The 25,020-nt window shown below is 60.7% G+C and overlaps 1 protein-coding gene across 31 annotated transcripts in view; it reads left to right on the forward strand.

Annotated features, from left to right (window-relative positions):
• The window catches only part of CACNA1G (calcium voltage-gated channel subunit alpha1 G), a 61,433-nt gene that overhangs the window by 15,719 nt on the left and 20,694 nt on the right, over nucleotides 1-25,020 (forward strand). For 23 of the 31 annotated variants that reach the window (XM_088027315.1, XM_088027316.1, XM_028096200.2 and 20 more), the window contains exons 9-21: nucleotides 837-1,213; nucleotides 13,081-13,232; nucleotides 14,033-14,218; nucleotides 14,318-14,432; nucleotides 14,517-14,672; nucleotides 17,490-17,558; nucleotides 19,054-19,138; nucleotides 19,223-19,416; nucleotides 20,248-20,679; nucleotides 21,582-21,682; nucleotides 21,889-22,012; nucleotides 23,795-23,863; nucleotides 24,012-24,196. In XM_088027315.1, the coding sequence (XP_087883441.1) occupies nucleotides 837-1,213; nucleotides 13,081-13,232; nucleotides 14,033-14,218; nucleotides 14,318-14,432; nucleotides 14,517-14,672; nucleotides 17,490-17,558; nucleotides 19,054-19,138; nucleotides 19,223-19,416; nucleotides 20,248-20,679; nucleotides 21,582-21,682; nucleotides 21,889-22,012; nucleotides 23,795-23,863; nucleotides 24,012-24,196 (2,245 nt within the window). The remainder of the gene's footprint in view (nucleotides 1-836; nucleotides 1,214-13,080; nucleotides 13,233-14,032; nucleotides 14,219-14,317; nucleotides 14,433-14,516; nucleotides 14,673-17,489; nucleotides 17,559-19,053; nucleotides 19,139-19,222; nucleotides 19,417-20,247; nucleotides 20,680-21,581; nucleotides 21,683-21,888; nucleotides 22,013-23,794; nucleotides 23,864-24,011; nucleotides 24,197-25,020) is intronic. The other 8 variants (XM_028096158.2, XM_028096199.2, XM_028096175.2 and 5 more) reach the window with 1 other exon arrangement.

A 25,020-nucleotide genomic window follows, 5' to 3' on the forward strand; every position in this document is an offset into this window, starting at 1 on the left:
TCTGAGCTTCCCTCCAGTGCTCAGACTCTACGATCCGAGCCAGATTTCAATGGCCATGGTATCTTGGGATAGGTCACTGTGTGCATGAGTGCGTGCAGCCTGGTGTGTGCACGAAGGTGTCCAGTGTGTGTCCGGATGCACGTGCAGGCACATGTTTAGTGTTCATGTGTGTATGTGCACACATGTGTCTGATATGTGCAGTTGCGTGTGTGTACACGCTGGGGTGGTGCTCTGGTCCATACGCACACCCACGTGTGCCCATGCCTGGCACATGGGCGTTATATAACGTGCGCGTGTCTGTGCACATGCGTGTTTGGCTGTGGAGGTCTGAGCGGTTTGCAAATGGTACGTATATGTGCATAGTACATGTGTGCATGTGAGCGTGTGTTCACTGCACGTGTGTACGTGCCTGGGTGTGGATGTACATGAGCACAGATCTGTGCGTGTGTTTCTTAAGGATCCCTTGGGAAATGCTACTCACAGCAGCATTGGTGCAGGCCTGGCTTTCCTGGGAAGGAGAGCTGGTCTAGGCTCCTTGCTAAAGGCTCCTCGGACAGGGGAGCTGCCCAGGACCTCAGGGGACATCAAGGCCACCTGCCAAACCCTAGGACCCCTGGCAGTGACTGCCAGTGGAATGCTATTGGCATTTGGGGCCATTCTGTTGCTCAGGACTGCCCACGCTGCAGGGCATTCAGTGCCCCTGGCCTGCTAAGTGCCTCGCACCCCTGTCATTAAAAGAACCCCATACTCCCCTACTCATTTTATAGACACTTTGAGGGAAGGGCCGCCTCAAGTAGGAAACCTTGGAGCCTCTAACCTCTCCCCTCCTGTCCTAGGCGCCTGCCAAAGCTCTTGCAAGATCTCCAGCCCTTGCCTGAAGGCAGACAATGGAGCCCGTGGCCCAGACAGCTGCCCCTACTGCGCCCGGGCAGGGGTAGGGCAGGGGGAGCTCGCCGGCCATGAGATGCCTGATTCAGACAGTGAGGCTGTGTATGAGCTCACACAAGACGCCCAGCACGGTGATCCCCGGGACCCCCACAACCGGCACCGACGGAGCCTGGGGCTGGACGTGGAGCCCAGCTCCGTGCTGGCCTTCTGGAGGCTGATCTGTGACACTTTCCGGAAGATTGTGGACAGCAAGTACTTTGGCCGGGGAATCATGATTGCTATCCTGGTCAACACACTCAGCATGGGCATCGAGTACCATGAACAGGTAGGGGCGTGTGCAAGGGCACGGTCCCTGGGGCTGGGGACCCTCTGCCTTCCTGCCCTCCCACCCCCATTTCCAGTTTCCTCTGCATGCCGCTAGCCTGATGGCAGGGAGGACAGGAGGGAGACGCAACAATGTGTAGGGACTCTGGAGGGTGAAAACCGGTGAGTGTCACGCAGTCTCTCGGTATGGAGGTTGCCCGAGGCAGGCGCAGCATCTGAGCTGGGTGTGTTCTATCTGGGAAGGCTTCTCAGAGGAGGTGGGCTTTGAAGGATGAGTGAGTGGTGAGCATCAGACGTGGATAGGGCCTCTCTGGAGGGACAAGTCATTGGAAGAGATTCAGGTCTTTGGAGAAGATACAGAGGGGAGAGAAGGTGTTGGGGGATCCCCCCAGCCCAGCACTGGGCCCCCCCCAGCCTTCATCTGATTCAGTAATTGGAGGTGGGCCTGACTGGAGGTGGGGGGTGGGGGCGAGGAAGAGAGGGTTGGTGGCTGCGCCTGGGTGGAGCTGAGGCCTGTCCGGTAGGAAGGGAGGCCATCTGCTCCCAGCCTCCGTTCCGGGAGCCTTGCTGTGAGTGGGGCGGCTGGGTGGATGAGAACGCCCAGCATGGTGAAGAGACTTGAAACCATCGCGTTTGAGGAATCGTTCTAAGAACTGGGATGTTTAGTCAGGAGAAGAGGAGGCTCAGCGGGGACAGGCGAGCTGTCTTCAAATATTTGAAGGGCTGTCATGTGGAAGAGGGAGCAGGCTTGTTCTGTGGGGCCGATGGCTGTAAGCAACGGGATCTGGGCTGAGCGGGAGGAGGCTGTTCTCACTCCCGGAGCTGTCTGAGGACACGAAGGGTGGCCTGGGGACCCCACTGCCCCCAACCCCCCAAACTGATTGGGGGGTGAGAGCAGGTCCCATGGGGCCTCCCAACAGGGTTCCTTCCAGAAGGTAGCCGCTTGCCCCAGTTTGGTCTTCTAGGTCACCCTCTTGGCTGATTCTTGGAAAAGCTGGGAGGGGGGTGCAGTCAGCAGGTACTGCCACCACAGACCGTTCTGTGTTCTTTCCTGGGTGTTCCTGCCTCCCTGAGGCTCAGGCAGGGGACTGGGCTGCCAAAACCCGACCTCTCCCGGTAGAGAGCTGAGGTGATGCACTTCCCCAGCCCCTGGTGGGACAGTTATGTGGAGGAGCTGGGGGGAAGGGGCTGGCCATAGCGGCAAGGTGGTCCTCGTGGCGGGGGCGGGGGGAGGGTCTGGGGCGAGGCTGGGGAGCATAGGTCCAAGCCAGGCCCGGAGCTGATGTGAGATGTTCACTTTTCAGGCGGATCAGAGCCCCCTCCCCCACCCCGCTGACCTCTGTGCCTTTCATGTCGTGCACACTCAGCTGCCCTGTCCAGCCAGATGCACCCCAGCCCCAGCCCCTCCTCCATCACCATCACCCCATGTGGGCACACCTTCCTCTCGCCTCAATGCTCCCCCCCACCAGGTGGCTCTGCCCGATTCCCTCTTCTTGGAGGTGAGGCGCAGGGAGGGGGCAGGACACCAGCTGCAGGGCCCGCAGGTGGGGACTATGGCACTGTGGTGAGCGTGTTGTGTCTGGGCGCCTGGGGCGTGGGTGTGTGTGCACACGCCCGCCCAGCCAGCCTCCTGGGGAGAGGTGCTCCACTCTGCCAGGCTGGTGGGGGCAGCCTGTTCCGCTGCGGGGACCCAGGCGGTGGCAGCTCTAACCTCCCATCACCCTGAACCTGAGCCTCCTCTCCCTCGGCCCAGTTCTGGCCCAGGTCAGATGCCCCTCCCCCCGGGGGGGGCTGTACCCCGCAATCTGCCCTGGCGGAGGCTGCTGGTGGAGGCTTCGGCTGTGATGGGAAGAAGCTGAGTCACAGAGACTGAGGGCCGCTGAGGCGGCAGCAAGAAGCCTTTCAGTTAGACGTCAAGAAGGACACCCCCTCGGGGAGGAAGTAAAGGGGATCGGTCAGGGGTGCCTGCAGCGTCCCCTGGCCCAAGTTCCTGAGGAAAGCAGGGGACACCGGCCACCAAACCCTCAGCAGCAGGGAGTCCCCACTCCGTGGTGCTACAGTGTCTGCTCCAGGGGGTAGTTCATCCCAGTCCCTGGTGGCTGCAGGCCACGCAGGGCTGAGCGGGAGTCCCCAGCAGGCCGGCAGGTGACTGACTGCTGCCCAGCAGCCTCAGGGGCAGGGGTGCTAAGAAGTCCCAGAAGCAGCCGTGGCCCTGTGCTCGCAGGCACTGCGGCGTGAACGTCCTGCCATCTGCGCCTTGGAATCTGAGCAGGCTGAGGGGGGCAGGCCGGGGAGTGCGGAGATGGGAGATGCGGGCGCTGAGAGACAGAGACACAGGGGGGAGAGGGAGGCGCCGAGGGAGAGGGAGACCAGGAGATGGGGTCCCAGAGGGCGAGGCGAGGACCTTGAGAGAGGCTGGCATAAAGACGGGAGGACCGAGAGGCAGGGACAGGAGCGACAGAGATAGGGTGGGGGAGATGGAGACAGACGGAGGCATAGAGACAGAGGGGTGACAGAGACAGAGAGATGTAGAAAGGGAACTGAAGACAGAGGATGAGACCCAGATGCAGATGGGGACATGCCCGGCAGGGCTGGGGACACAGGCTCGAATGGGGCCTCCCAGACAGGGGAGGAAGAGAGCCAGGGGAGACCCGAGGGAGAGCGGCCCGTCATGCCGACAGGTGAGGAGTTGTCCCCGCAGCGCCCCGAACGAGGAGATGGGGTCCATCAGTCCTGGTGCTGTGTGTCCTTCCCAGCAAGGAGCCCAGCCCTCTTTCCCGCCCCGTCCTGCTGCCCTCCCAGGCCTGACCTCTCCCACTGTCACCTACCTTACCCCTCAGTTTCCCTGCCGGGGATGATGACACCCCTCCCGCCCCTCTCTACCAGCAGAGGAAACCCCCGTCTTGTCATACCCTGCCCTACCCCTGGTAGGTCCCATGCTGCCCACACCCTCTTGTTTCCCCCACCCCTTAACCCACTGGCTGGTGAGAACTGTTCCTCCCAGAAAGACTAGTGAGGAGGACAAAGACAGGAGACGGAGGAGGGAGCAAACCTGAGGTTGTGTGACTTGAGGACGGAGGTGTGGTCTGATGGGGGGCAAGCACGTGTGTGCCCCCCCATCCGTGAGGGAGCAGAACATGGAGCAAGGAACTTACTGTGATTTATCCATCCCTCTCTCTCACCTTCCGTCCATCCATCCATCCATCACCCATTCAGCCCACACACCACATTGCCTGCACATCAGAGTTGGGGGAAAACATCCTGATTTGCAGTGTTTATAATGTTTGCCAACTACCATGGTGTAAATGCTGTTGTCAAGCTAACAACGTGATGTCACTGAATGTGGGGTTGGGAAGAGACGTGTGCACACACCTGGCCTAGGACACTGTGTTCTTCCTTTCAGAGAGGTCACCAACAAGTGGACGGTCACATTCACTTGATGCGGTAGGCCCTCAGAGAGGGATGTGCGGAGTAGTCCGGGATCCGGCCTGTGGGGAAGGGATTCTGGGAGAGCCCCATGCAGGACGTGATCTGGGAGTTGAGTCTGAAGGAAGAGTGAGGTGTAGCTAGTGAAGGGTGGGGGGGGGGCACAAGATGGGGGAGGGTCAAAGGCACCAACCACCGAACACCAAAACTGAGAGATTTGTAAGGAGTTCCGAATGAGTGGGGCCCTGGGTGGGGGCTGGGATGGACAATAAGAGACCAGTTTGGAAAAAAGTTCAGGGCCAGGTCCTGAAAGGCACAGGAAGGAGTCTGGATTTTTTTTTTCCTGAAGGTGATAGTTTCCCCAAAGAGGTTTTAAGCAGGTCAGTGATACGAGCAGGTTTGTGTTCTATCAAAAGTCCTCTAGGGCCAAGGAGGGGAGGCAGGAAGCGGGGAGGCCAACAGGAGGGCCGCTGCAGTGGTCCGGACAGTCTCCACATCTCTGTCCCTGGAAGTGGAGGGAAGAGGGCCGGGGAGAGCTGACGGGAGGCTGGGTCTGCAGGACTCCACACCAGTTGGAGGTGTGAGGGAAGGACGCAACAAGGACGAGACCAGGTTCCTGCTTGGGGTGGGAGCAGCGGGCCTTGAGCAGGTCGGGGCTGCAGGAGGCTTGAGACAGGGCACCCGTGGGACGTCCCGGGGCTTGGCTAGCCGCTGGCTGGAGCTCAGAAGAGAGGCTGCCTCTGCCTGGGTCTGCCCTGGGGCCAGGTGGCTCCAGGAGGAAAGGGATTGCGGGGAAAGGGTCCTGGGGACGCAGGGGCTTCCTAATCACCCCCTTCCTGGCTCTGGGGCGCTGAGGACGGAGGCTAACTTGATCTTCTAGAAGAGGGACAACAGAGAGAGGTGGAGGAGGGGCATGTGGCCCCGTGGTCTTCTGGGCTGCTGACGAGAGAGAGGCAGAGTCCCAAGTGGACTGCTGCTCAGGCCAGCAGAGGACAGGGCAGGTGATGATTCTGCTCGTTGCTCAGACTCTGGACCCATCCTGTCATTGTAGATACATCTCCAGGGAGGGTTTCTATTTATAAGTGAGTGAGGTCAGCTGTTCAAGGCGGGGGAAGCTGGGGGTGGAGTGGGGTGGGGGGTGGGGGAGAATCCAGATGTGGCAGGTCTTACCTTTGAGGACCCTCACAGACTCCCTTGGGATCCTGCTGAAAACTGGGGGATCTCTCCCCAGAAAACACACACAGGCACGGACACCCCACATGCAGCCTTTGAAGACAAGGGTTTATGGACACCTCCCACCCCAAGCCTATCTCTTGGGCCTTCCAGGAGTTCTTGGCCTCCAGACAGAGGAGCCCTGGCTCAGGCACTGACGCTGCGGCCAAGCAGGACATTGGGGGAAGATCCTTCTAAAGCTGCCCTGGCCCCAGATTTCCAAAGTCTCTCCAGATGTAGGGGGGGAAATGGGTGCTGATTTGGAGCTGGCTGGCTAACGGGGTGCTCACATTCCTGCAGGCGTCCTCTGGTTCTAGGCTCCTCCTGTTCAGTCAACAGCTCCTCCTGTGCACAGCACGCTAGAAGAGAATAACAGAATGGCAGGGGCGGGGGACGGAGCCGGAAGCACTGGAGAAACGTAGGTTCTAGCTGAAAAGTTCTGCTTCGTGGACAGTTATGCCAAATGTCTTAAGGGAGGCTCCTGGGGACAGAAGAGAGAGGCTCACACCCAGGTGGGGGCTTGAAAGGGCTTCGCAAAGGAGGTGGCTTTTGAGAGGGCCCTTGAAAGATAGGTGGGTTGGCAGCCGGGGCAAGGGGCCGAGAGGTCTCGGTGGAAGGATGAAGGGGAATTCAGGCAGCCTGCCTGGAAGGGCATGGGGGGGACACGGGACACTCTGAAGGGCAGTCTTTGCCTCCCCCACCCCCACCGGAGGTGTCTGAGCAGGAGCAATGTGAGTCCAGCGGTGTCGAAGGAAGCTTGAGATTCCAGTGGGTGCGGGCTCGGTTGAGGGAGGGGCCCAGAGGCTATTTCTGTCCTTCAGATCAGAGGCTGTGAGGGCCCCGAGTGTGGTGGTGGTGGAAAGAACAGGGGTGGGCGCAGCAATTCTATTGGCAGGGTCTGTGGGCCCGGCACCTGCCGTTGGGATGAGGGCCCACATGAATCCTAGATAACGCCCAGGTTCCAAGACAGAACTCTGGAGGGTGATGGAGCTAGCCGTCGGGGAAGGGTCAGGTTTGGAAGAGGGGGTGAGACGGTTTGTCTTGGACGCAGGCCATCTGGGCAAGGCTATCAGGCAGGTTGGCTCTCTGGGTGAGGAGCCAAGGCTCGGAGGGAGAGTGTTTAGTGTCGTCCACACCCCAGTGACAGCTGTGGGGTGGGAGTCGGGGAGCTGGGGCGCAAGGGGAGGGAGCGGCTCTGAGCTCAGGGGGGAAGGCAGCGGGAGAGGAACCCTAGCCAGGCTGGGGTTGGTGCCCACATGGGTCAGGGAAGTCAGGGGCACTGGCGGGGGGCGGGGTGGCGGGCAGCAGGCTCAGGGGCTGCCCTGGCCTCGGCAAAGAGGGGGGCTTGGAAGAAAGCCTGGAGAGAGCTGGGGTGCTGGGGCCCCGGATTTGGGGGGGACTAGGCCTGCACTCACAGGGAGGGTTCTGCTCTGAGGCCAGGAAAGGAGATTGGAGGAGTGAGGGAAACAGGGATAAGTGATGGATGGGCTGGGGCCCGGGGCCTGGGGCAGTGGGGTGTGTGTGGAGGGAGATGGAGGTGCAGGTGGAGGAGGGGAGCAGAGTAGGCTGCAGGTCGCAGAGCTGTTTGTGGGGAGGGCAGTGGAGCCCCCTGCAACGGGGGCCAGGTTGGGAGTGGGGACGAGGCCGGGGGCGGGGAGATGGAAAGGGTCTGGAGCAGCTCCCGCTGGGGAGAGGGGGAGCCCCAGCAGCAGAGGGTGGTGAGGGAAGGTGGAGAGCTGCCCTGAGGCCCCCAGCTGGCCTTGCCTTGTCCAGAGCAATGCTCAACACCATTCCTCAGCTGCGGCAGAGGCCCAGCGACTGGGGACTTACCTGGGCTGGGGCGGGAGGGCAGCCTTGCGGTGGCCCACCGTGGGCTCCAGGCCGAGAGGTGGTTCTGGCAGGGAAGGGGCAGGCGCCCCAGCTCCAGAGGTCGAAGTCGCAGGGGCTTCAGGCTGGCTGTCTCCCCGCTGAGTGAGCCCTGGGGGTGCCTTGTATACTCCGCCTGTGTGTTTACTTGGGGCGGCTTTGAGGAGCTGAAAGGAGATTGTGGGGCGGGACTAAAGCCACCCCTGGTTAGGGGGCACTGGGGCCCAGGGGGCATGAGGGGCTGGAAGGAGATCTGCCCGGAGAGGCAGAGTTCCAAACTGGAGCGTTCCCTTGCTCCGAAGAACGAGGCCATGATCTGTATGGGGAAGCCTGTGGGCTTTCCTGGAAACCACCTGCCCCCCAGGTGTCTCCTGACTGCCCTCGGAGGAGGAGAAGGAGGGAAGAGGTCCCAGTGACCCTTACCCCATCGCTGTGGCCCAGCCTGGACACCCCCTCCGGGGTGTGAGGGTGCAGCAGGCAGGACTGTCAAAAGCTGAGGTGAAGTGAGCCAAGGAGTCAGAAGTGGGGAGCAGAGATTTCCAGGTCAGCAGAGCTGTGGGAGCTGAGGAGACGAGGGTGCAGGGGTGCTCGGGCAGGGCTGGGGTGCCCGTACGAGCCTCTGCTCTGCTGTCGCCTGGCTCGTCCGCCCCTCTCGCCTTCTTTGTGTGCCGGAGCCGGCTCCCAGGCCTCCTGCCTGGACCACTGCAGTCTGCCCCCAGTCGGTCTCCATCTCGCCGTCTCCCCACACTGTCAGGATGCTGCCGCCTCTGCAGCCAGATTAATCTTAATACACTGCTCTGCACATCCCTTCCCAAGCCCTAGAAGCCCCAGTAGCGGCATCATGAGCAGAGGCCAGTCCAGCCCGGGTGGTGGAGCAGAGTCAAGGCCATCCTGCCTGGGCCCTGCCCACCTTGCAGCCGCGTCCCCCATGGACCCCTCCTACCCTCTGATCCGGGAGAACCACTGGATTCTTGGTGCCTGTGCATTCCTTCCTCTGCACCTCTGCTCATGCTGCCCTCTGCTGGGGATGCCCTCCACGGGGCTCTTCTTACTGACACTGGTCTCAGCTGGGTTTGAGCTCTTGGGGTGCTCCCCGGGGTTTGCCCCCCGTGTGGTGCTTGGTGCAGCCTTGCAGGTGTTCCATCCTGCCACGTGTGCGGTCCGCTTCTGCTGTCAGTGCCCACGGAGCTGCCTGAGTGTGGCTCTGGGCTGGGTGTTTTCATGGTCTTTAACTGCTGTGTTCTGCAGAGCAGCCTGGCCCTGAGGTGATGCTACCCTGTTTAGCAGAAGAGGCCACTGGGGATCAGAGAGGTTAAGAGACCTGTCCAAGGTCACACAGGTAGAGAGTCTCAGAGTTGGCAGGCCTCCCACACTCTGGTTTAACCCCATGCTTTGATCGCCAGTGTGCTGCGCACAGTGGGCCCGTTAAGGGTTGGTTGTTGGAGGTGCGATGGGTTTCAGGGGAGTCCTGGCGCTGAGAAGTCTGGAGCAGCTTATGGGGGGCTACAGTTGCTCCAAGGTGACAGGCTGAGGGGAGGGGGGAGTGTTGGGAGATGGGGCATTTACAGTTAGCATCCTCCCAGAGAAGAGCCTGGGTCTCCCGGGTGGGAGAAGCTCAGGGGCCTTGGGGTCGGTGAACAGAAGGGAGGATACGGTCCAGACCTGAGAAGGGACTTGCTGGCAGCCCGAACAAGTCGGGGAGGGGGCTCGTGCCCAGCTGTAGGGTCTGTGTGCAGCTGCATGGGTTCTCTCTTGGGGTGAGGGGGCGGTGCGCATCGTGGGAAGATGCAAGGGAAAGAGCAGGCCTTGCTCGTACCTTCCTAAGCAGCTCCATCAGGTTACCACAACTCTCGGAGCCTCAGTTTACCTGGCTGTCTCTGAAGCCGGGAGGAAATGAAATGCTGGGAGGGAGGGATCAGCCAGTGGCGCACCCGGGGAGGGGCCTTGCAGAAGTTGCCTCCCTCCCCTTTGCTGCTGCAGTGGCTGTGATCATGGCCCTGGTCCCTGGGGCAACCGTGTTGCTAAGATTGTGTCTCTGTGCCCTTGTCCTGCGTATGCAGAAAATTCCCAGCCTCCAATTTAGTAACTTGGGCAGACCTGTCTCCGGGAGGAGTGCCTTTTCCCATGGATTATGAGGGGATACCGGGGCCCTGGGAGGAAATAGGCATTGCCCTTAGGTGTGTGCAGGGAGAGTGTGGGGGGGGGGAGGCGGAGGGCAGTCTGAGGGACAGCGCTCGGTTCTCCCTTCCCCCTGCTCCTCCAGTCCCAAAGCTGCCTGGAGGGGTGAGATGGGGGGGCCCAGCCTTTGCTGCCACCCCCTCAACCAGGACTGATGAGGCAAACCTTGGGGGAGCCCTGTGCTATCTTTCTGATGAGGCTCCCAGTCGGTGAGCAGGTGTCCATGAGCCAAGGGCAATCAGGAACAGACTGTTGCGACCCCCTTGGATGACATCAGGAAATGCTGGGAATACCCGCCCCCCGCCCCCCGCGCAGGCCCAGTGCTGGGTGTGCTTTTAAGAGTCACTGATGGAGTCAATTCGAGATACCAAAAGCTACCGTGCTTTCAGCTACTTTTTAAAAAACATTTTATTAATTTTTATTTTTGGCCCCTTTTTTTTGAGGCATCATTTACATGCCGTAAAATTCACCCATTTGTAAGTGCACCTCGGCTGTGTTTTCAAGTCAGTGTGTTCTTTATTCATACACCTAAGTTCATGCGAAATATAATTTTATATACTTTGGAAAGCACATTATGAAGTCAGTCCATCCGTGTGTCGGGATTCACATGCCTCTTGCTGTCACCTGGGGTGGGTTTGAATCCTGACTGCCTAGTATTATCAGGGTCAGAATGAGCTGGGATTGGGTCCCACTCCCTGGTTGTCCCTGCTCTGTGACTTTGAACCAGTCATTCACCATCTTTTGACCTTTCTGCTCATCTGTAAAGCGAAGGTGCCAGGGCCGCTGTGTGGACGGCATGAGGGAAGACACAGGGTGAGCCTGGGAACCCACCAAGTGCTGCACCTGTGCGGTCTGTGCTTATCACCTTTATCCAACCCAAAGTCAGTGCAGGTGGCAGGGTGACAGAGAGGCAGGCTCGCTGACCATGGCTCCCTGGCAGATGGCACTTGGGAGCACAGAGTGGAGATCCACTTAGTCAGGAGGGGTCTGAGCCCTGAGCTTTGTCTGCCCTGACAGTGACCCCTTCCCTGCCACCTGCATTGTGCTAATGCTGGAGGGATCCAAGGTCCTATGTCTCTGTGACCCCATTCACTAGGTCGGGTGGTAGTGCCCCCTCCAACCCCACTTGCAGTCTGGGGAGCAAGGACTTGCTTGAGATCTGCTGGACCCATGGGCTCCTTGCCACACTGGCCCCCACAGCTGGCTCTCAGCCCTGCCTGCTGACCCTGGTTCTGCCCTCCAGGCCTGCCTTTGGAAAGAACCCAAGCACAGGCTGAGAGCTTCTCTCCTTCTGAGTAGCTATTGACCCCCAAACACTCCTCACCTGCCAGTCAGAAGGCTCTTTTTTCCAGGTCTCCCCATCTCCTACCCAGGCTGGCCACACAAAGACCATTAAGATACATTTGGTGGTGCCCAGGCCCGGCTCCATGCTTGGGTGGTCTCCCTGGGCCGCCCGCCAGGTGAGGCAGCTGGGTAAACAGGGGGGGAGGTGGCTGATGGACTAAGGGCTTCATCTGCTTATTTATTTTAACTCAAACTTCTTGAGCTGCTTTGAAGCTTGGGCTTTTGGGGGATGGAGACACCCCATTAGGTAGGCAGTGGGCTCCACTGAGCCAACCATGTCTCCCCCTGCATCTCCAGCCCCCAGCCCAGCCCTGCCCCTCTCTTTGTCCCCAGACATGGCTCATTCCTTGTGACCTACCCTGTGATGCTTTCTGCGCCCTTCTCCCTGGAGAGACCCCACTTACCCTTCAGAGTCCATTTCAAGTGCAGCCTCCTGACTAAGGCTTTCCTAGTGTGTTCCTCCCTCACAGTCTCTCCCCTAGACTCTTGGATTTACTGTCTGGATAATTTATTTTGGCATCTAAGTATCTAAAGCTTCTTGTGGTTATTCAGCTATTTTGTGTACAACCTGTTTCCAGCGAGACTCTGGGCTCCTGGGAGGCAGAAAGCATAGTGGGCATGTTTTTGTAGCTCCTTTAAAATCTGATGCATACTGGGCATACAGTAGACACTTAATATTGACAGAAGGAAGGTGGGGAGGTGACTAGTGAGCTGGAATAGCACAAGTTTGTCATTTCTTTTCTTCTTTTTTTTAAAGACTTTATTTATTTGAGAGGGAGAGAGAGAGAGAGTGAGCGAGCGAGCGAGCGAGAGAGAGCACAAGCCAGGGGGCGGGGCAGAGGGAGAAGCAGACTCCCCACTGAGCAAGGAGCCTGGCGCAGGGCTCCATCCCAGACCCCTGGGATCATGACCTGAGCTGAAGGCAGACACTTAACCGACTGAGCCACCCAGGCGCCCCAAGTTTGTCATTTCTGATGACCTCTCTAGGATGTGTCCTTGGTCCTAATCTCAGCCCCTGGGCAGAAGCATAGAAGTAATTACCGAGGGTGTTTTACATCTGGCCAGAGAGGCTGAGAATCTTGCTGCAGGTCACACCGTGAGTTGACGGGGAATAGGCTGGGAATTAACCCAGGTGCCCTAGTCTCAGGTAGCTGCTCCAGGTGCCGCCTTGTCTATGACAACCCTTCTAGGAGTCTCCCTTCTGCCCCTCAGCATGTTTGCACGCCCGTGTGTGTGCCTGCTTGTTCGTGTGTTTGTGAGCGCACGTGTGTGTGTGTGCAGTGTGTGGGGGTGTGCAGTGTGTGCATGTGTCTGGAAGGAAGCAGCCGTAGCCAACAGTTGTCCAGGAGAAGGCTGCCAAGTCCACGGAGTAATCGTAGAGCACGTGTGCCTTTGCGTGTGGCTGTGTGTCTGGGGACGCGGGTGGGGCCTTGACAATCACCCTCTGATATTGGTCAGCGTCGCTGGGCTGCCGGCCACGGCCTGCCGAGCTGACATGGCAGGCAGCACAGGACAAGGTGGGTCTCGGGGGCCCTAGCGGGAGGTGGGCAGGACCTCCCATTCAGGCTTCCCACCAGTCTGTGGCCCCGGGATCTGAGACCCAGAGGTGGGATTTGGTGTGGCGGCTTCCCCTGAGTGCATTTCTTCATGGGCCCTTTGGGGGAGGGTCCTTCTCCGATGCCTGAGCATCCCTCACCATCATGCCCCCCCTCCCTGCCCGCCCACTCAGCCCCAGCTTGCTAGTCCTGCTGCTCATCTCCTGGTGGCCCTCTGCTAAGGAGGACAGGGATGAGGGGCTCGGGGATGAGCCTCAGCTGCTTCATCCCCTGCCCCACCCTCCAGCCCGAGGAGCTGACCAACGCTCTGGAAATCAGCAACATCGTCTTCACCAGCCTCTTTGCCCTGGAGATGCTGCTGAAGCTGCTGGTGTATGGTCCCTTTGGCTACATCAAGAACCCCTACAACATCTTCGACGGCGTCATTGTTGTCATCAGGTATGACTGCCCCTCCACCACCTCTCATCTGGCGGATTGCCCGTGGGGCGGCTGGGGCGAGAAGCCATGCAACCTGTGCCTCCGGGGTGGAGAGGTCTGGAGCCAGACCCCCCCGGCCCCCAGGCCCTGCTGCTCCCCCTGCCCCCCCCCAGTGGAGGGTGATCCTCTCCAGCCTCTCTTGGCCCTACCTTGCTCAGGCCGAACTTGGCCTTGCGTCTCCTTTGGCCAGACCCCTGTGCAGCCTCCTCTCTCCTCTCTCTACTTCTTGCCCTTGACCCCATGCAGGCTCGGGGTGAGTGAGGACTGGGGAGTTGGCTTTGCTGAGGAGTTGAAGGAGATGTGAGGCCCAGCCTGCTGTCCCTGCTTGCAAAGTGCTTGGAAACCATCTCAGACACCCGCAACTTGCTTTAGGGTTTCCAAGACCCTGGGAAAGTGCTCCGTCCCCCTAGGCCTGGGGCCAGGAGAGCTGCTTTATTGCTTTCTGGAATTGGCTTTAGATTTCATTAGACAAGAATAAAGCAAATATTCCATAACTGGATGCTGTTGCATTGGCTGGAATTCGGGAGAGAGTTCTCAGCTGCCAGGGTGTGATCTCGGCCCTGGAGGGGTGGAGAGGGCTGGAGCTGTCACCTACATCCATTTCAGGGGCTCCTGTCTGCAGGCCCAGGGGCCCACCTGTGCCCCACTTCCTCATGCTGTGCCGGCTTGTCCAGGCCCTCAGATGCTGCCAGGCCCTCTCGAAGGGAGGGGCAGGGGGAGGGAGAGCACGCAGGGGCTCAGGCTCCCTGCCCTCCTTGCAGCGTGTGGGAGATCGTGGGCCAGCAGGGGGGTGGCCTGTCGGTGCTGCGGACCTTCCGCCTGATGCGGGTGCTGAAGCTGGTGCGCTTCCTGCCGGCACTGCAGCGGCAGCTCGTGGTGCTCATGAAGACCATGGACAACGTGGCCACCTTCTGCATGCTGCTCATGCTCTTCATCTTCATCTTCAGGTGAGGGCAGGTGCGGCATCCGTGCCGGCTGGGAGGAGGGTTTGAGGGGCAGGGGGTGCTGCTGCCCTGACCACCATCTTGTGGCTCCTGTGTCTTCAGCATCCTGGGCATGCATCTCTTTGGCTGCAAATTTGCATCAGAGCGGGACGGGGACACGCTGCCGGACCGGAAGAATTTTGACTCCCTGCTCTGGGCCATCGTCACCGTCTTTCAGGTGCCAGGGTAACCAGGCAGGGGTGGACGGGGGTGAGGGAGGTGCCCCCTGGCGAAGGCGCTGATACCCAGCCTCTGCCCGCAGATCCTGACCCAGGAGGACTGGAACAAGGTGCTCTACAATGGAATGGCCTCCACGTCATCCTGGGCTGCTCTTTATTTCATTGCTCTCATGACCTTTGGCAACTATGTGCTCTTTAATCTGCTCGTCGCCATTCTGGTGGAGGGCTTCCAGGCAGAGGTAACCCCCTGCCTGCAGCAGTGTGCTGTGGTGGCCTGGGAGGTCTTGCAAAAAATGCCATCAGGCTGGGCGTTGGGGTGGGGGTGGGGGGCTAGGGCAGAAGGCTCCAGGTCTCAGGCAGCCCCTCAGCCCTGGGGAGACAGGGTAGTTGTGGGGGATCCCTGGGGCCAAGGTTAGCTGCTAAGTGGGCTTCAGCATCGAAGTTGGCTAGACCCTCCCCAGGGAGCTGGAGAAGTTGGCAGAAGGTGCAGCTGGATCCCGAGCACAGGTGCTCTCGGGGACATCCGGAGGAGACCCGTCTGAGCCGAGGGGTGGGGGAAGCGTGTGTGCAAGTCATCTGAGCTCCAGCTGAGCTGATGAAGATGCCACCAGGACCCGGGCAGGGCTAAGCTGCCCAGGGTGAGAAATGAGCCCAATTAGCTGCCGGTATGGCAGAGATGAGCGTCCTATTTCCAGCCCAGGCTCCATCACCTTCGTCACAGGCAGCGTCATCAATTAATATTGATTTGCATTGATCCTGCCCTTGCTGTGCCAGGGCTCAGCCTCTGCCTGAAGGGTGGCATGCCGCTCCTCTCCCTCGGCTCTGCCCCTCTCCCCCGAGCTCCGGGCCGGCCCGGCTTCCGGGCATCATTCACGGGCAGGTTGACCCAACCTAGAAATGCTCCAGGTTGGGCGTAGAGAAGCTCTTGGTCCAGTTCTCTCCGGGTGACCCGGATGGAAACTCCCGCTGCGGCCTGGTCTATAAATACTCGGCACACGGTGGAAAAACAAAAATCTATTTTCCGACTCTTTTCCCAGCCTTGCGAGGGAGGGCCGTTCCCCGTAGGCCGGCTGGGCTAGTGGGGTGCGGGGGCATCCGTCCCACACCGGCCTTCGCCTGCTGCCAGCCATGCAAATTCTGTAGTGATCCATGATGGCATTTCCTCCCGCAGGCTGGCCGCGAGGGCAGCTGGTGGCGGAGGCGCGCCCTGCCTTTGGGGATGGCGGGGCCTCTCGTGCGGGGAGGCACAAGGCACTTATCTGGGTCCTGGAAAGTTAAGGGGTGCCACCGTGCTCCCATGAGAGCCAGGGTCCCCGTGGATACCCACCACTCTCAGCCTCCGGGAAGAGATGCTGAGTGGGGATGGGGGTCCTGCAGCCCCTTCCCAACCACCGTTCCCGACGGTTAAGATGTCCTCAGAAAAGTTCCTGAGTTACTGCATGGAGGGAGAGGGAAAACACCCCGAGCCTGTCCCCCTCCCCTCAGCTGGCGTGGAGGTGCCCCACGCAGACAGCCCCCTCCCCGCCGCCGCCCCTTTCAGCAAACACCTGGTTAAATGGAGAGCTGCGGAGCCAGCCTGGTTGCTAGGCAGCAGCGAAGTGAGCTGCTGGGAATAAGGCAGGCCACTCTGGCCCTGCTGGGGGCTGTGGTTGCCCCAGCCTGAGCAGGGCGGGGTAGGGCCTGGGGCCACAGCCTCCTCAACCCGCAGAGCACAGGTGCCTGTAGGGGAGGGTCCCACTCAGGGCTTGGCGCTTCAGGTCTGGGGTGGGATGGAGAAAGGAGGTCCAGGTCAACCCCCTCTTGGGGGGTGAGGGTGGGGAAGGCAGGGCATGGCCCTGGAGTGCCCACGGGAGGGGCTGGACCAGCTGCCCGCTGTCCTGCCTGTGGTGGGCCAACACCTGGGTGGGGGAGGGGAGGGTCAGTCACTCAATGCCGGTGACCTGGACGCTTCCAGAAGCACCTGCCCTCTCGGGTACGAGTTTCAGGGGGTTGCGCATGTCGCTTTGAGGGAGCCCCGCGATCTGGCAGGAGAGGCTGCTTTTTGCTATTATGATGGCCGGCTTTCTCACAAACGAGGCAACCCACCTCAGTAGAGGAAGCGGCCGCCCCCATTTTGTGGGGCGTCTCTAGCAGGAGGGCTCAAGGGTAGCCCCTGGCTGGCCTTGCCACCCTGCCAAGAGGTAAGAGGAAGGAGCCCCAGGGGGCTGGGCTGGCTCAGCTGTTGATTTCCTGACTTGCGGGGGGGCAGTGCCCTGAATCCCTGTATATTTATCATCCACACACTTAATTAAATGAACAGGCGGCAGGCCCTGTGTGAGGCCATTAATTGATATTAAACAACATCATAGCTGTCATCCCAGTGTTACTTGTCACATCCCATCCCAGTGGGAGCAGCTGGACCTGGTCTGATTTGGAGGGATGCAGGCTGAGCCTGGGGGAGTGGGGAGGCCTGTTCCAGCTCCCGGCCTTCAGCCTCCTGCCAGCCTTGGGCTCCACCCCCTCCTCCTTCCCACCCTCCCTGCCCATTCCCCCAGCCCCCTGCCAGTGCGGGACCAGTAAAAGGTGAGCTGGAGTTTCAGGTGCGAGGCCCAGATGTACCTCTCACTCTCTGCGTGCCTTGGGGCAGTTGTCTTAGCCTCTCCAAACCTCAGGTGCCTCCTCTAAGATGACATTGGTGGTACTTCCTTCCCACCTGGCGAGAGGCGAGCTGGTATTCATAAGGCAGTTTCGGGAGGGCTGGCACCCCAGTGAACCGTAGCCGTCGCTATTAGGATTAACCGGGGGGAGGGCTCGGTCTCCCTCCTTGCCCTTTTCCCCATCTTCGTGGCCTCTGCCCTCACCCTTCAGATTCACTCTGGCCCGAGGGCCTGTGGTTAAATTCTGGAAGGCCATTCTGTCCCTTCTCTCCTCCTCCCGTACCCGGGTGTCTCAGCCCCCCTCCGGCCCCTGCCCGGTTTGCACCATCCTTTCCTTCATCCTCTTTCGACACTGCTGATGTCTGAAAGCCCGAGCGCCTGTGACCAGCGCCCGTCCCCTGCCTCCCCGTCTCCCTGTAGGAAATCAGCAAACGGGAAGATGCGAGTGGACAGTTAAGCTGTATTCAGCTGCCTGTCGACTCCCAGGGGGTAGGTACGCGATCATGAGTCGGCATGCCCCCCTCCCCGTGCCCTGTGCGCCCTCCACTCTGCCTCCGCGTCTCTGTGCTCGTGTTCACGCTCAGCTGCTGTGCAACTGTAGTAGCCGTGGTGGTCATTGGTGTCGTGAGGTTTGCTTCGATTTCAAGTCCCTTCCCTCCCCCGCCGAGGACATTGAGAGGAGGAGCCTCCTTGCCTCTGCCCCCATCCACCTGCAAAGGGCACCATTCCCGTCCCCCGCCGGACCGGTGGAGGGGCGGGAGAAGGAAGGGACTTAGAATCCTCTGTGTGCACGTGTCGGGGACACCGCGTGTGCGTGCCGACGCTGAGGTCCCCAAGGAGTCCGAGTCGTCGGGCCTCTGTGGACTCGGGATCCATGGCCGCAGACCGTGTTCCCCCATCTCTCTCCCCTCCCCCTTGCCCCGAGCCCCTATTGGAGACCCCACCAGCTGCCTCAGCTCAGGACAAGTCTTTGGGAGGATGTGAGGGTGGAGGTGCTTCTTGCCGGAAGGTACCAGAATTTTAAATCCACTTCCGCGTCTCTGGCCCCCTGGCCGCCTGGGAGGGCCAGCAGGTATTCGGGGACATGCTCCTCCTCTGGCCCTCACACCAAGCCTGTGCTCTGCCGTTTCCTGCACTGGCACTGGAATGGGGGGCCGGAGCCAGGATCCCCGCGGGACCCTACCGTGCTGTGCATCCCGAGCAGCCCCCTGGAGTTCCTGCTCGATAATTAAAGGCCTCGTTAGGGATGTAAACTGAGTTAATGAAAATGATCCCCTGAGATGCCAATTACACAATATTTATGTCCTTATCAAAAGTAGCAATCAAGTATTTCTTAATAACTTCTTAAGGAGAAGTGTGTAATTACTGGGGAACCTACTGACCTGCTAAGAAGGAAAAACTGCCCCAGAGACGGGGACAGAGGTACAAATGGGGCCAGGGAAAGGGGCGGGGTCTGGGGGGAGACCAGGGCATGAAGCAGCCGGCCCGCGGTGACCTACTTGGGCTGAGCTGCTCTGTCTGGGGTCTTTCAATTGCCTCCTGGGGTCCTCAGCTCTGAGGCCCAGGGGAGGGCAGCCTTGGAAGGAAAGCAGAGGGCACAAATTGGAATTTAGGCTCTAGTGACCCTTTCACTTAGGTCCCCAGCTCCCTCTGGCCTCTGCCACCCCCCTGCCCGGCTCACTCTCCCTTCTCTCAGCCCCTCCTGGAGCCAGTTCCAGCCTGGCTGGTTGTGCTGTGGGCTGTGGGGTGAGCCGTGGCCTTCTCAGAAGTGTGGCTGGTGGGAGGCAGAGGTGTCGGGGGCCCTGGGGAGCTCTGGGCCCCACGCCTGCGTGATCTGGCCTGCGCCAGTGCATGCCTCGTGCCGTGGTTGCTGGTTCCCGTAGCCTATATGTGGTGTGTGCGTGTGGAGACAGGGAGACCTCAGTCCATCCCACTAACCCCTGCCCGGCTGGGACCCTAATGGCCTGCTGCTCCCCCATCCTAGGGAGATGCCACCAAGTCCGAATCGGAGCCCGATTTCTTCTCACCCAGCCTGGACGGCAATGGGGACAGGAAGAAGCCCTTGGCCTGTGAGTATCTGTCCTGCGGGTGCTGCCCCTGGCCCTGGGCTAGCCTCGAGTGGACTCAGGGTCTCTCCCTCTCTCCCCCGGCAGTGGTGTCCCTGGGGGAGCACCCGGAGCTGCGGAGGAACCTGCTGCCGCCTCTTATCATCCACACGGCCGCCACACCCATGTCACTCCCCAAGAGTTCCAGCACCGGCCTGGCCGAGGTGCTGGGCCCCGCCTCCCGCCGCACCAGCAGCAGCGGGTCTGCTGAGCCAGGGGCGGCCCATGAGATGAAGTCACCGGTATGGGGTGCATGTGGGTGCCGGACGGTGGGAGATGCGCAGATGTCAGGAGGGAAAAGAGGAAGGAAGTGGACAGGCCCAAGGGGACAGCCTCTGAGCCATAGGCTGGACCAGCCCCAGGGAAGTCAGCAGGTCTAGTAAAGCAGGCAGGCGTAGAGCTCTGGCCTCAGGGGACAGAAGAGCCGTGTTCTAATCCTATTCTTTGGTCCCTTAACTCGGGGACCTTGTGTGAAGCTCAACCTCTGAGTTGCGTTTTGGAAAGGGGGGCAGTCCTTACCTTCTTAATACTTCATCGTAAGAACAGCAAACCCCATGCAGTTAGTAATTCTGGACCAGGCACTGTTCTAGATACTGCTCATAAATATTCTAAATGCATTGAATCCTCATTGCAACCCTCTGACGTAGGTGTCGTTATTACCCCCATTTTAGAGATGGGGATCTGGGTCTCAGATTGCCAAACTGATTTGTGGGAAGCTCTGCAGTGAGCAGGTGACTGAGCCAGCACTTTAATCCAGGAGCCGACGTCAGGGCCCATGCTCCTGCCATCTTTTTATACTGCCAGTCAACTAAATGAAGAATAGGTCCTAGTGTCATATCTCATATACAGACAAGGAACTGAGGCACAGAGAGGTTTAGTAACTTGCCAAGGTCACACAGCTGGTTGGAGTAAAAAATCTGAACCCAGGCGTCTGCTCCAGGGCTCCCGCTCACATCTCTATACCTGATGTGATGCTGGGGGTGCTCACGGGAGACAGCATGCATGGGGGGGGCGGTGCAGGGCTGGGAGGTCTTGGTGGCGACCGCCCTCTTCTTGGCTCCCCCACCCCCCAGCCGAGCGCCCGCAGCTCTCCACACAGCCCCTGGAGCGCAGCAAGCAGCTGGGCCAGCAGGCGCTCCAGCCGGAACAGCCTGGGCCGTGCCCCCAGCCTGAAGCGGAGGAGCCCGAGTGGGGAGCGGCGGTCCCTGTTGTCGGGCGAGGGCCAAGAGAGCCAGGACGAGGAGGAGAGCTCTGAAGAGGAGAGGGCCAGCCCGGCGGGCGGCGACCGGCGCCACGGGGGCTCCCTGGAGCGGGAGGCCAAGAACTCCTTCGACCTGCCGGACACGCTGCAGGTGCCTGCACTGCACCGCACGGCCAGCGGCCGCAGCTCAGCCTCCGAGCACCAGGACTGCAACGGCAAGTCGGCCTTGGGGCGCCTGGCCCGGGCCCTGCGGCCCGACGACCCCCCGCTGGATGGGGACGATGCCGATGACGAGGGCAACCTGGTGAGGCCCCTGTGGGCACAGTGAGCTCTCACCCCTGACCTTGAGGCGAGGGGAGCTGTGCCCGAGCGGGCGCCAGGCTGGACAACACCCTCCTGATTCTGTGGCATTCAGGGAGTTACCATCACGCCCCATCACGCCCCAGGGATCTCAAGGGGTGCCGGCCCTGAAACTGAGCTCCAAACAGCCCCTTTCTTCCCGATGCCCGCCCTGCTGAGCCCCAAATCCTCGTCACCCGTGGGGCTGCAGCGCTGCGGTCCTTGGTGGATATGAATGGTCTTGGGCAGATGTGTATGAATCTTTCATGGCCCTCCCCCTGTGACTCAGAAATACCCATCACTCATCTCTCCAAACTGATGCCCTCCCCATCCCCCTCTCTCATCTGGACCTCATCACAAGCCTTGACTTCATACTGGCCCTTACCCATTCACCCCTCCCCCGGGCCCCTCACCACCACCTTTAACCCTGGGGATGGGGCACAGAAACCCAGGACCTCAGGGTTAGCACGTGAGGAGAAGGGGCCAGTGTCTCCTGGTCCCAGGTGTGTCTTTGAACAGGCAGCTGTGATGGGGACAATGTTTGATAATTGATGCGGCTTCCAAGCCCAGTGGGGCGGGAAACAGGGAGGGCAGGTGGGGCTGGGCTGGAGGCAGAGAGCCTGGGAGAGGGGGTGCAGGGGAGGAGGGAGGAGATGAGCGAAGTGAGCGATGCTCAGGGGACGAGAAGGGGCTAACAGGGAGAGGGGGGGTCTTAGGAATAAAGGAAGAGAAGCACGGCAGAGGGCTGAGCCATGTGGGAGAAGCTAGACAGGGTGTGAGGGCCATGGAACTGCTGACAAAGAGCAAGGTGGGCTCGGGGGACTTGGGGGCCCGGGCCTGCACACGAGTCCTGTGATCCTTCTACAGAGCAGAGGGGAGCGGATGAGAGCGTGGGTCCGAGCCCGGCTGCCTGCCTGTTGCCGCGAGCGAGACTCCTGGTCCGCGTACATCTTCCCTCCTCAGTCAAGGTGAGCAGGGGGTCCCTGACCTCTCCTCCTAGGGAATGACCCTGTGACACCATCCCAGGGAGGCTAGAAGGGTCCCCTGGCCTAGGGGCAAGTGAGGGAAGGGCCCCGGGCTGGGAGAGCCCAGGAGGGGGGCGGGTGCTGCCGAGCAAGGCCTCTCACGGCTGCCTTGCTCGCCTCCTGCCCAGCATTTGCCTGTCTTCCAGCAGGTTCCGCCTCCTATGTCACCGAATCATCACCCACAAGATGTTCGACCATGTGGTCCTTGTCATCATCTTCCTCAACTGCATCACCATCGCCATGGAGCGTCCCAAGATCGACCCCCACAGTGCTGTGAGTCACCAAAGACTAAGCTCGGTGGCTGTTTGAGTGCCTGCTCGGTGCTAGCCGCCTCCTGGGTTAGCGCCCACGGAGCCAGCGAGGCGGGCGGGGAGGCCCAGAGCGACACGGAGGGAGGGAACCAGGAGTCTCCTTTAGGCCTCCCTGGCACCTGGCACCAGGGGCTGCCCCCCGTGTGCCTCTCCTGCCCCTGCCTCCATTTCCCTTCTGTGATACAGCAGCCTAACTGGGGGGGCGGGAGGGGCCTGCTCCTTACCGGGGAGCCCCGCTGCATCCCAGCTATTAGCAGATAGCACGTGCTCGGGAGCCAGAGACCTGTGGGGCCCAGGTGGGAGTTGGCGAGTGTTGGGGTGATGCGAACAGCAGGAGAGGCCCCGGCTGGGCTGAGTGGTCTTTCTTCCCCTCCTCCCTACAGAAGGTCGGGGTTTTGCCCATGACCTCTGCCCTGATGGGGGGAGACGTCCTGCCCAGCCTACCCCACGGGCAATGTAGAGTGGGGGAGAGGGAGATGCCCTTCGATCCCCTTGGTCCTGCCAGGTCACAAGTAGGTTTTGAGGCACGTTAGTGGGGACACTGGTCACTTCTGCTTGGCTGTGAACCTGTTAGTCCTCCTCAGAAGGAGAGGAAGGGCCAGAGGCCTGAGTATCTGGACATACGCCCAGGGGCCCAAGCTCTTCGGGACGGGCCCAGCTGGTTCCGGAAGCTGTCTCTCCCCAGCCGGGCATCATAGGCCCCTACCCCCAGACAGTGTTTGCCCCTCACGGCATCTTGCCCCACTCGCTCAGAGTGGTCCCCCACCCCTCCTCACTGTTCCCCCACACTGCCATTCAGATTTCAGCACTCCTGGGCTCCTAATCTCCTTTGGGATGAGCTCTAGCAGGGCCAGGGTGGGAACAGAGGGACCCTTTTGAATGGAGGGCCGGGCTGGGAATAGGTGGCTGAGGGGACCCCCACCCCTGGGGCTTGTGTGGGCTGCAGCAAGGGCGGCTCGTCACATGGCCCCCGTGTCTGCCACCTGCCCAAGGCCTTGTTGCAGGGCCCCCTGCCTCTGTCACCACATCCCAGCCCCCCTCTTCCCCTCTGCGCCTCCACCTCTCACTCTGTCTTGTGCCCGCCTCTCCCGTTTCCTTCCTCCGTTTCTCTCTCTGACACTCACACTCGGCCTACTGCCTCTCCAGACCTCCCCAGCCCTCTCCCGGCCACCCCAGGGATGGACTCCGCCTACAGCTATCAGGGGACCCGGTCACCTGCTTTCCCGCCCCGCCCCCACCCATGCCCCCATAAATGTGGTGCCAGGGGACGCACAGGCTGTAGTCAGGCTCCTTGCTTGCCCTGTGGCTCCATTTCTGGGCCACACGGCGGGAAAGCAGATACGGGGAGAAGGGCAGAGAGCCGGATGAGGTGGGGTCAGAGGTCAAGGTAAACCCTGCTCCAGTTTGGAGGGTTTCTGAGATATGGGGCTCAGATGACAGCACTGTTGGGGGAACATTTCTCCTTCCAGGCCATTCGGGGGGCGGGAGGCAGTGCTGTTCAGACTGTCCACAGAGCTGCAAGTGAGTCAGGGGGCCTGGGGCTTGCTGTGTGTGTGCGCGTGCGTGAGAGAGAGAGGGAGAGGGAGAGGTCTGGGGAGAAGATGTTGTCTGCCTTGTTGGGGAAGGTGGGGGCCATTTTCCTGAGTCAAATGTTGGAGGCAGTTCCTGGCTTCTGTATGCAGAGCAGCCCTGGCCCACAAAGGGGGGGTCCTAGTGGGCGAGACCTGCTTGCTGTCTCTTGCAGGAACGCATCTTCCTGACCCTCTCCAATTACATCTTTACCGCAGTCTTTCTGGCAGAGATGACCGTGAAGGTGATGGGGGGTCGGTGTTGCTTTGGGGCTCTCTGGTTCCTGGCGCGGGGGGGCAGGGCGAGGGGTTGGAGAGATTGACCACAATCGGAGGACGGGGCTGGGGACCACAGGGAGGCGGCGGCGACAGTGATGCAGCGGGCGTCCCCAGGTGGTAGCGCTGGGCTGGTGCTTCGGGGAGCAGGCGTACCTGCGTAGCAGCTGGAACGTTCTCGACGGGCTGCTGGTGCTCATCTCCATCATCGACATCCTGGTGTCCATGGTCTCCGACAGCGGCACCAAGATCCTGGGCATGTTGAGGGTGCTGCGGCTACTGCGGACGCTGCGCCCACTCAGGTGCGCCCCCAGACCAGCGCCCTCCTCAGGGACAGCGCCAACAACCCCGCAGGGGACCGAGAGCCCCACGAGCCCCTGCTTCCTGCTTGTGACCCCCACAGGGAGCCAGTTTCCCTCCTTGAGCACGCCCCCACCGTGACCCTCCCCACAGGACAGACGGCTCAGGGCTACCACGCCCCTGACCTTGGACAGGCCCCAATGTAAGAGGCCACAGGCAGGGCCCTCATATCTTTCAGCTGGAGGTCTCCCCTGGGTGGCACCGTTGGGGGTGACCGTCCTCCCGGGTGAGGTAACAAACTCCTTTCCCTGCCTTCACACGCCTCTCAGGGACCACCCATCAGCTAACCCTGCTAGCGGGGAATCTGCTCTCTCGGGAGACCCTCCCACCATCACTCTCCGCCACCCCCCCACTCCCATGTCAGAACTTTCCACGGATGGGGACAATACTGACTGACCCGCCCTCACCCCCTCCTTGCCTTCACCCTCCATGCCCCCTGCAAGTCGGTCTCCCTGTCCTCCCGACACACTGTGTCCCTGGGTCCCGCCTCCCTTGAGTTGAGTCCCCACCCCAGCCCCATCAGGTCATACTTTGACATCTGGGAGTGGAGGGGGAGCAGGGGGAGGTGGGGGTGTCTGCATCCCATTTGGAAAGATTGAGGGTGGGAGTCCCCATGGCAGGGATCCTGTGCAAAGAGAAGTGCTCTGCACGTGGAGCCCAGAAAGCCAGAGTCCAGGATGGGGACCAGTGAGCCCAGACCAGTGGGGGGGGGGGGCAGCAGGGCAAGGGACAAGGGAGCTTCCGAGCTGAGGGAACCCCCTAATTC

This window comes from Eumetopias jubatus, unplaced genomic scaffold (assembly GCF_037043125.1).
Source record: "Eumetopias jubatus isolate StellerSeaLion01/CBP00866 unplaced genomic scaffold, mEumJub1_p1.0 scaffold_10, whole genome shotgun sequence".
Lineage (NCBI taxonomy): Eukaryota > Metazoa > Chordata > Mammalia > Carnivora > Otariidae > Eumetopias > Eumetopias jubatus.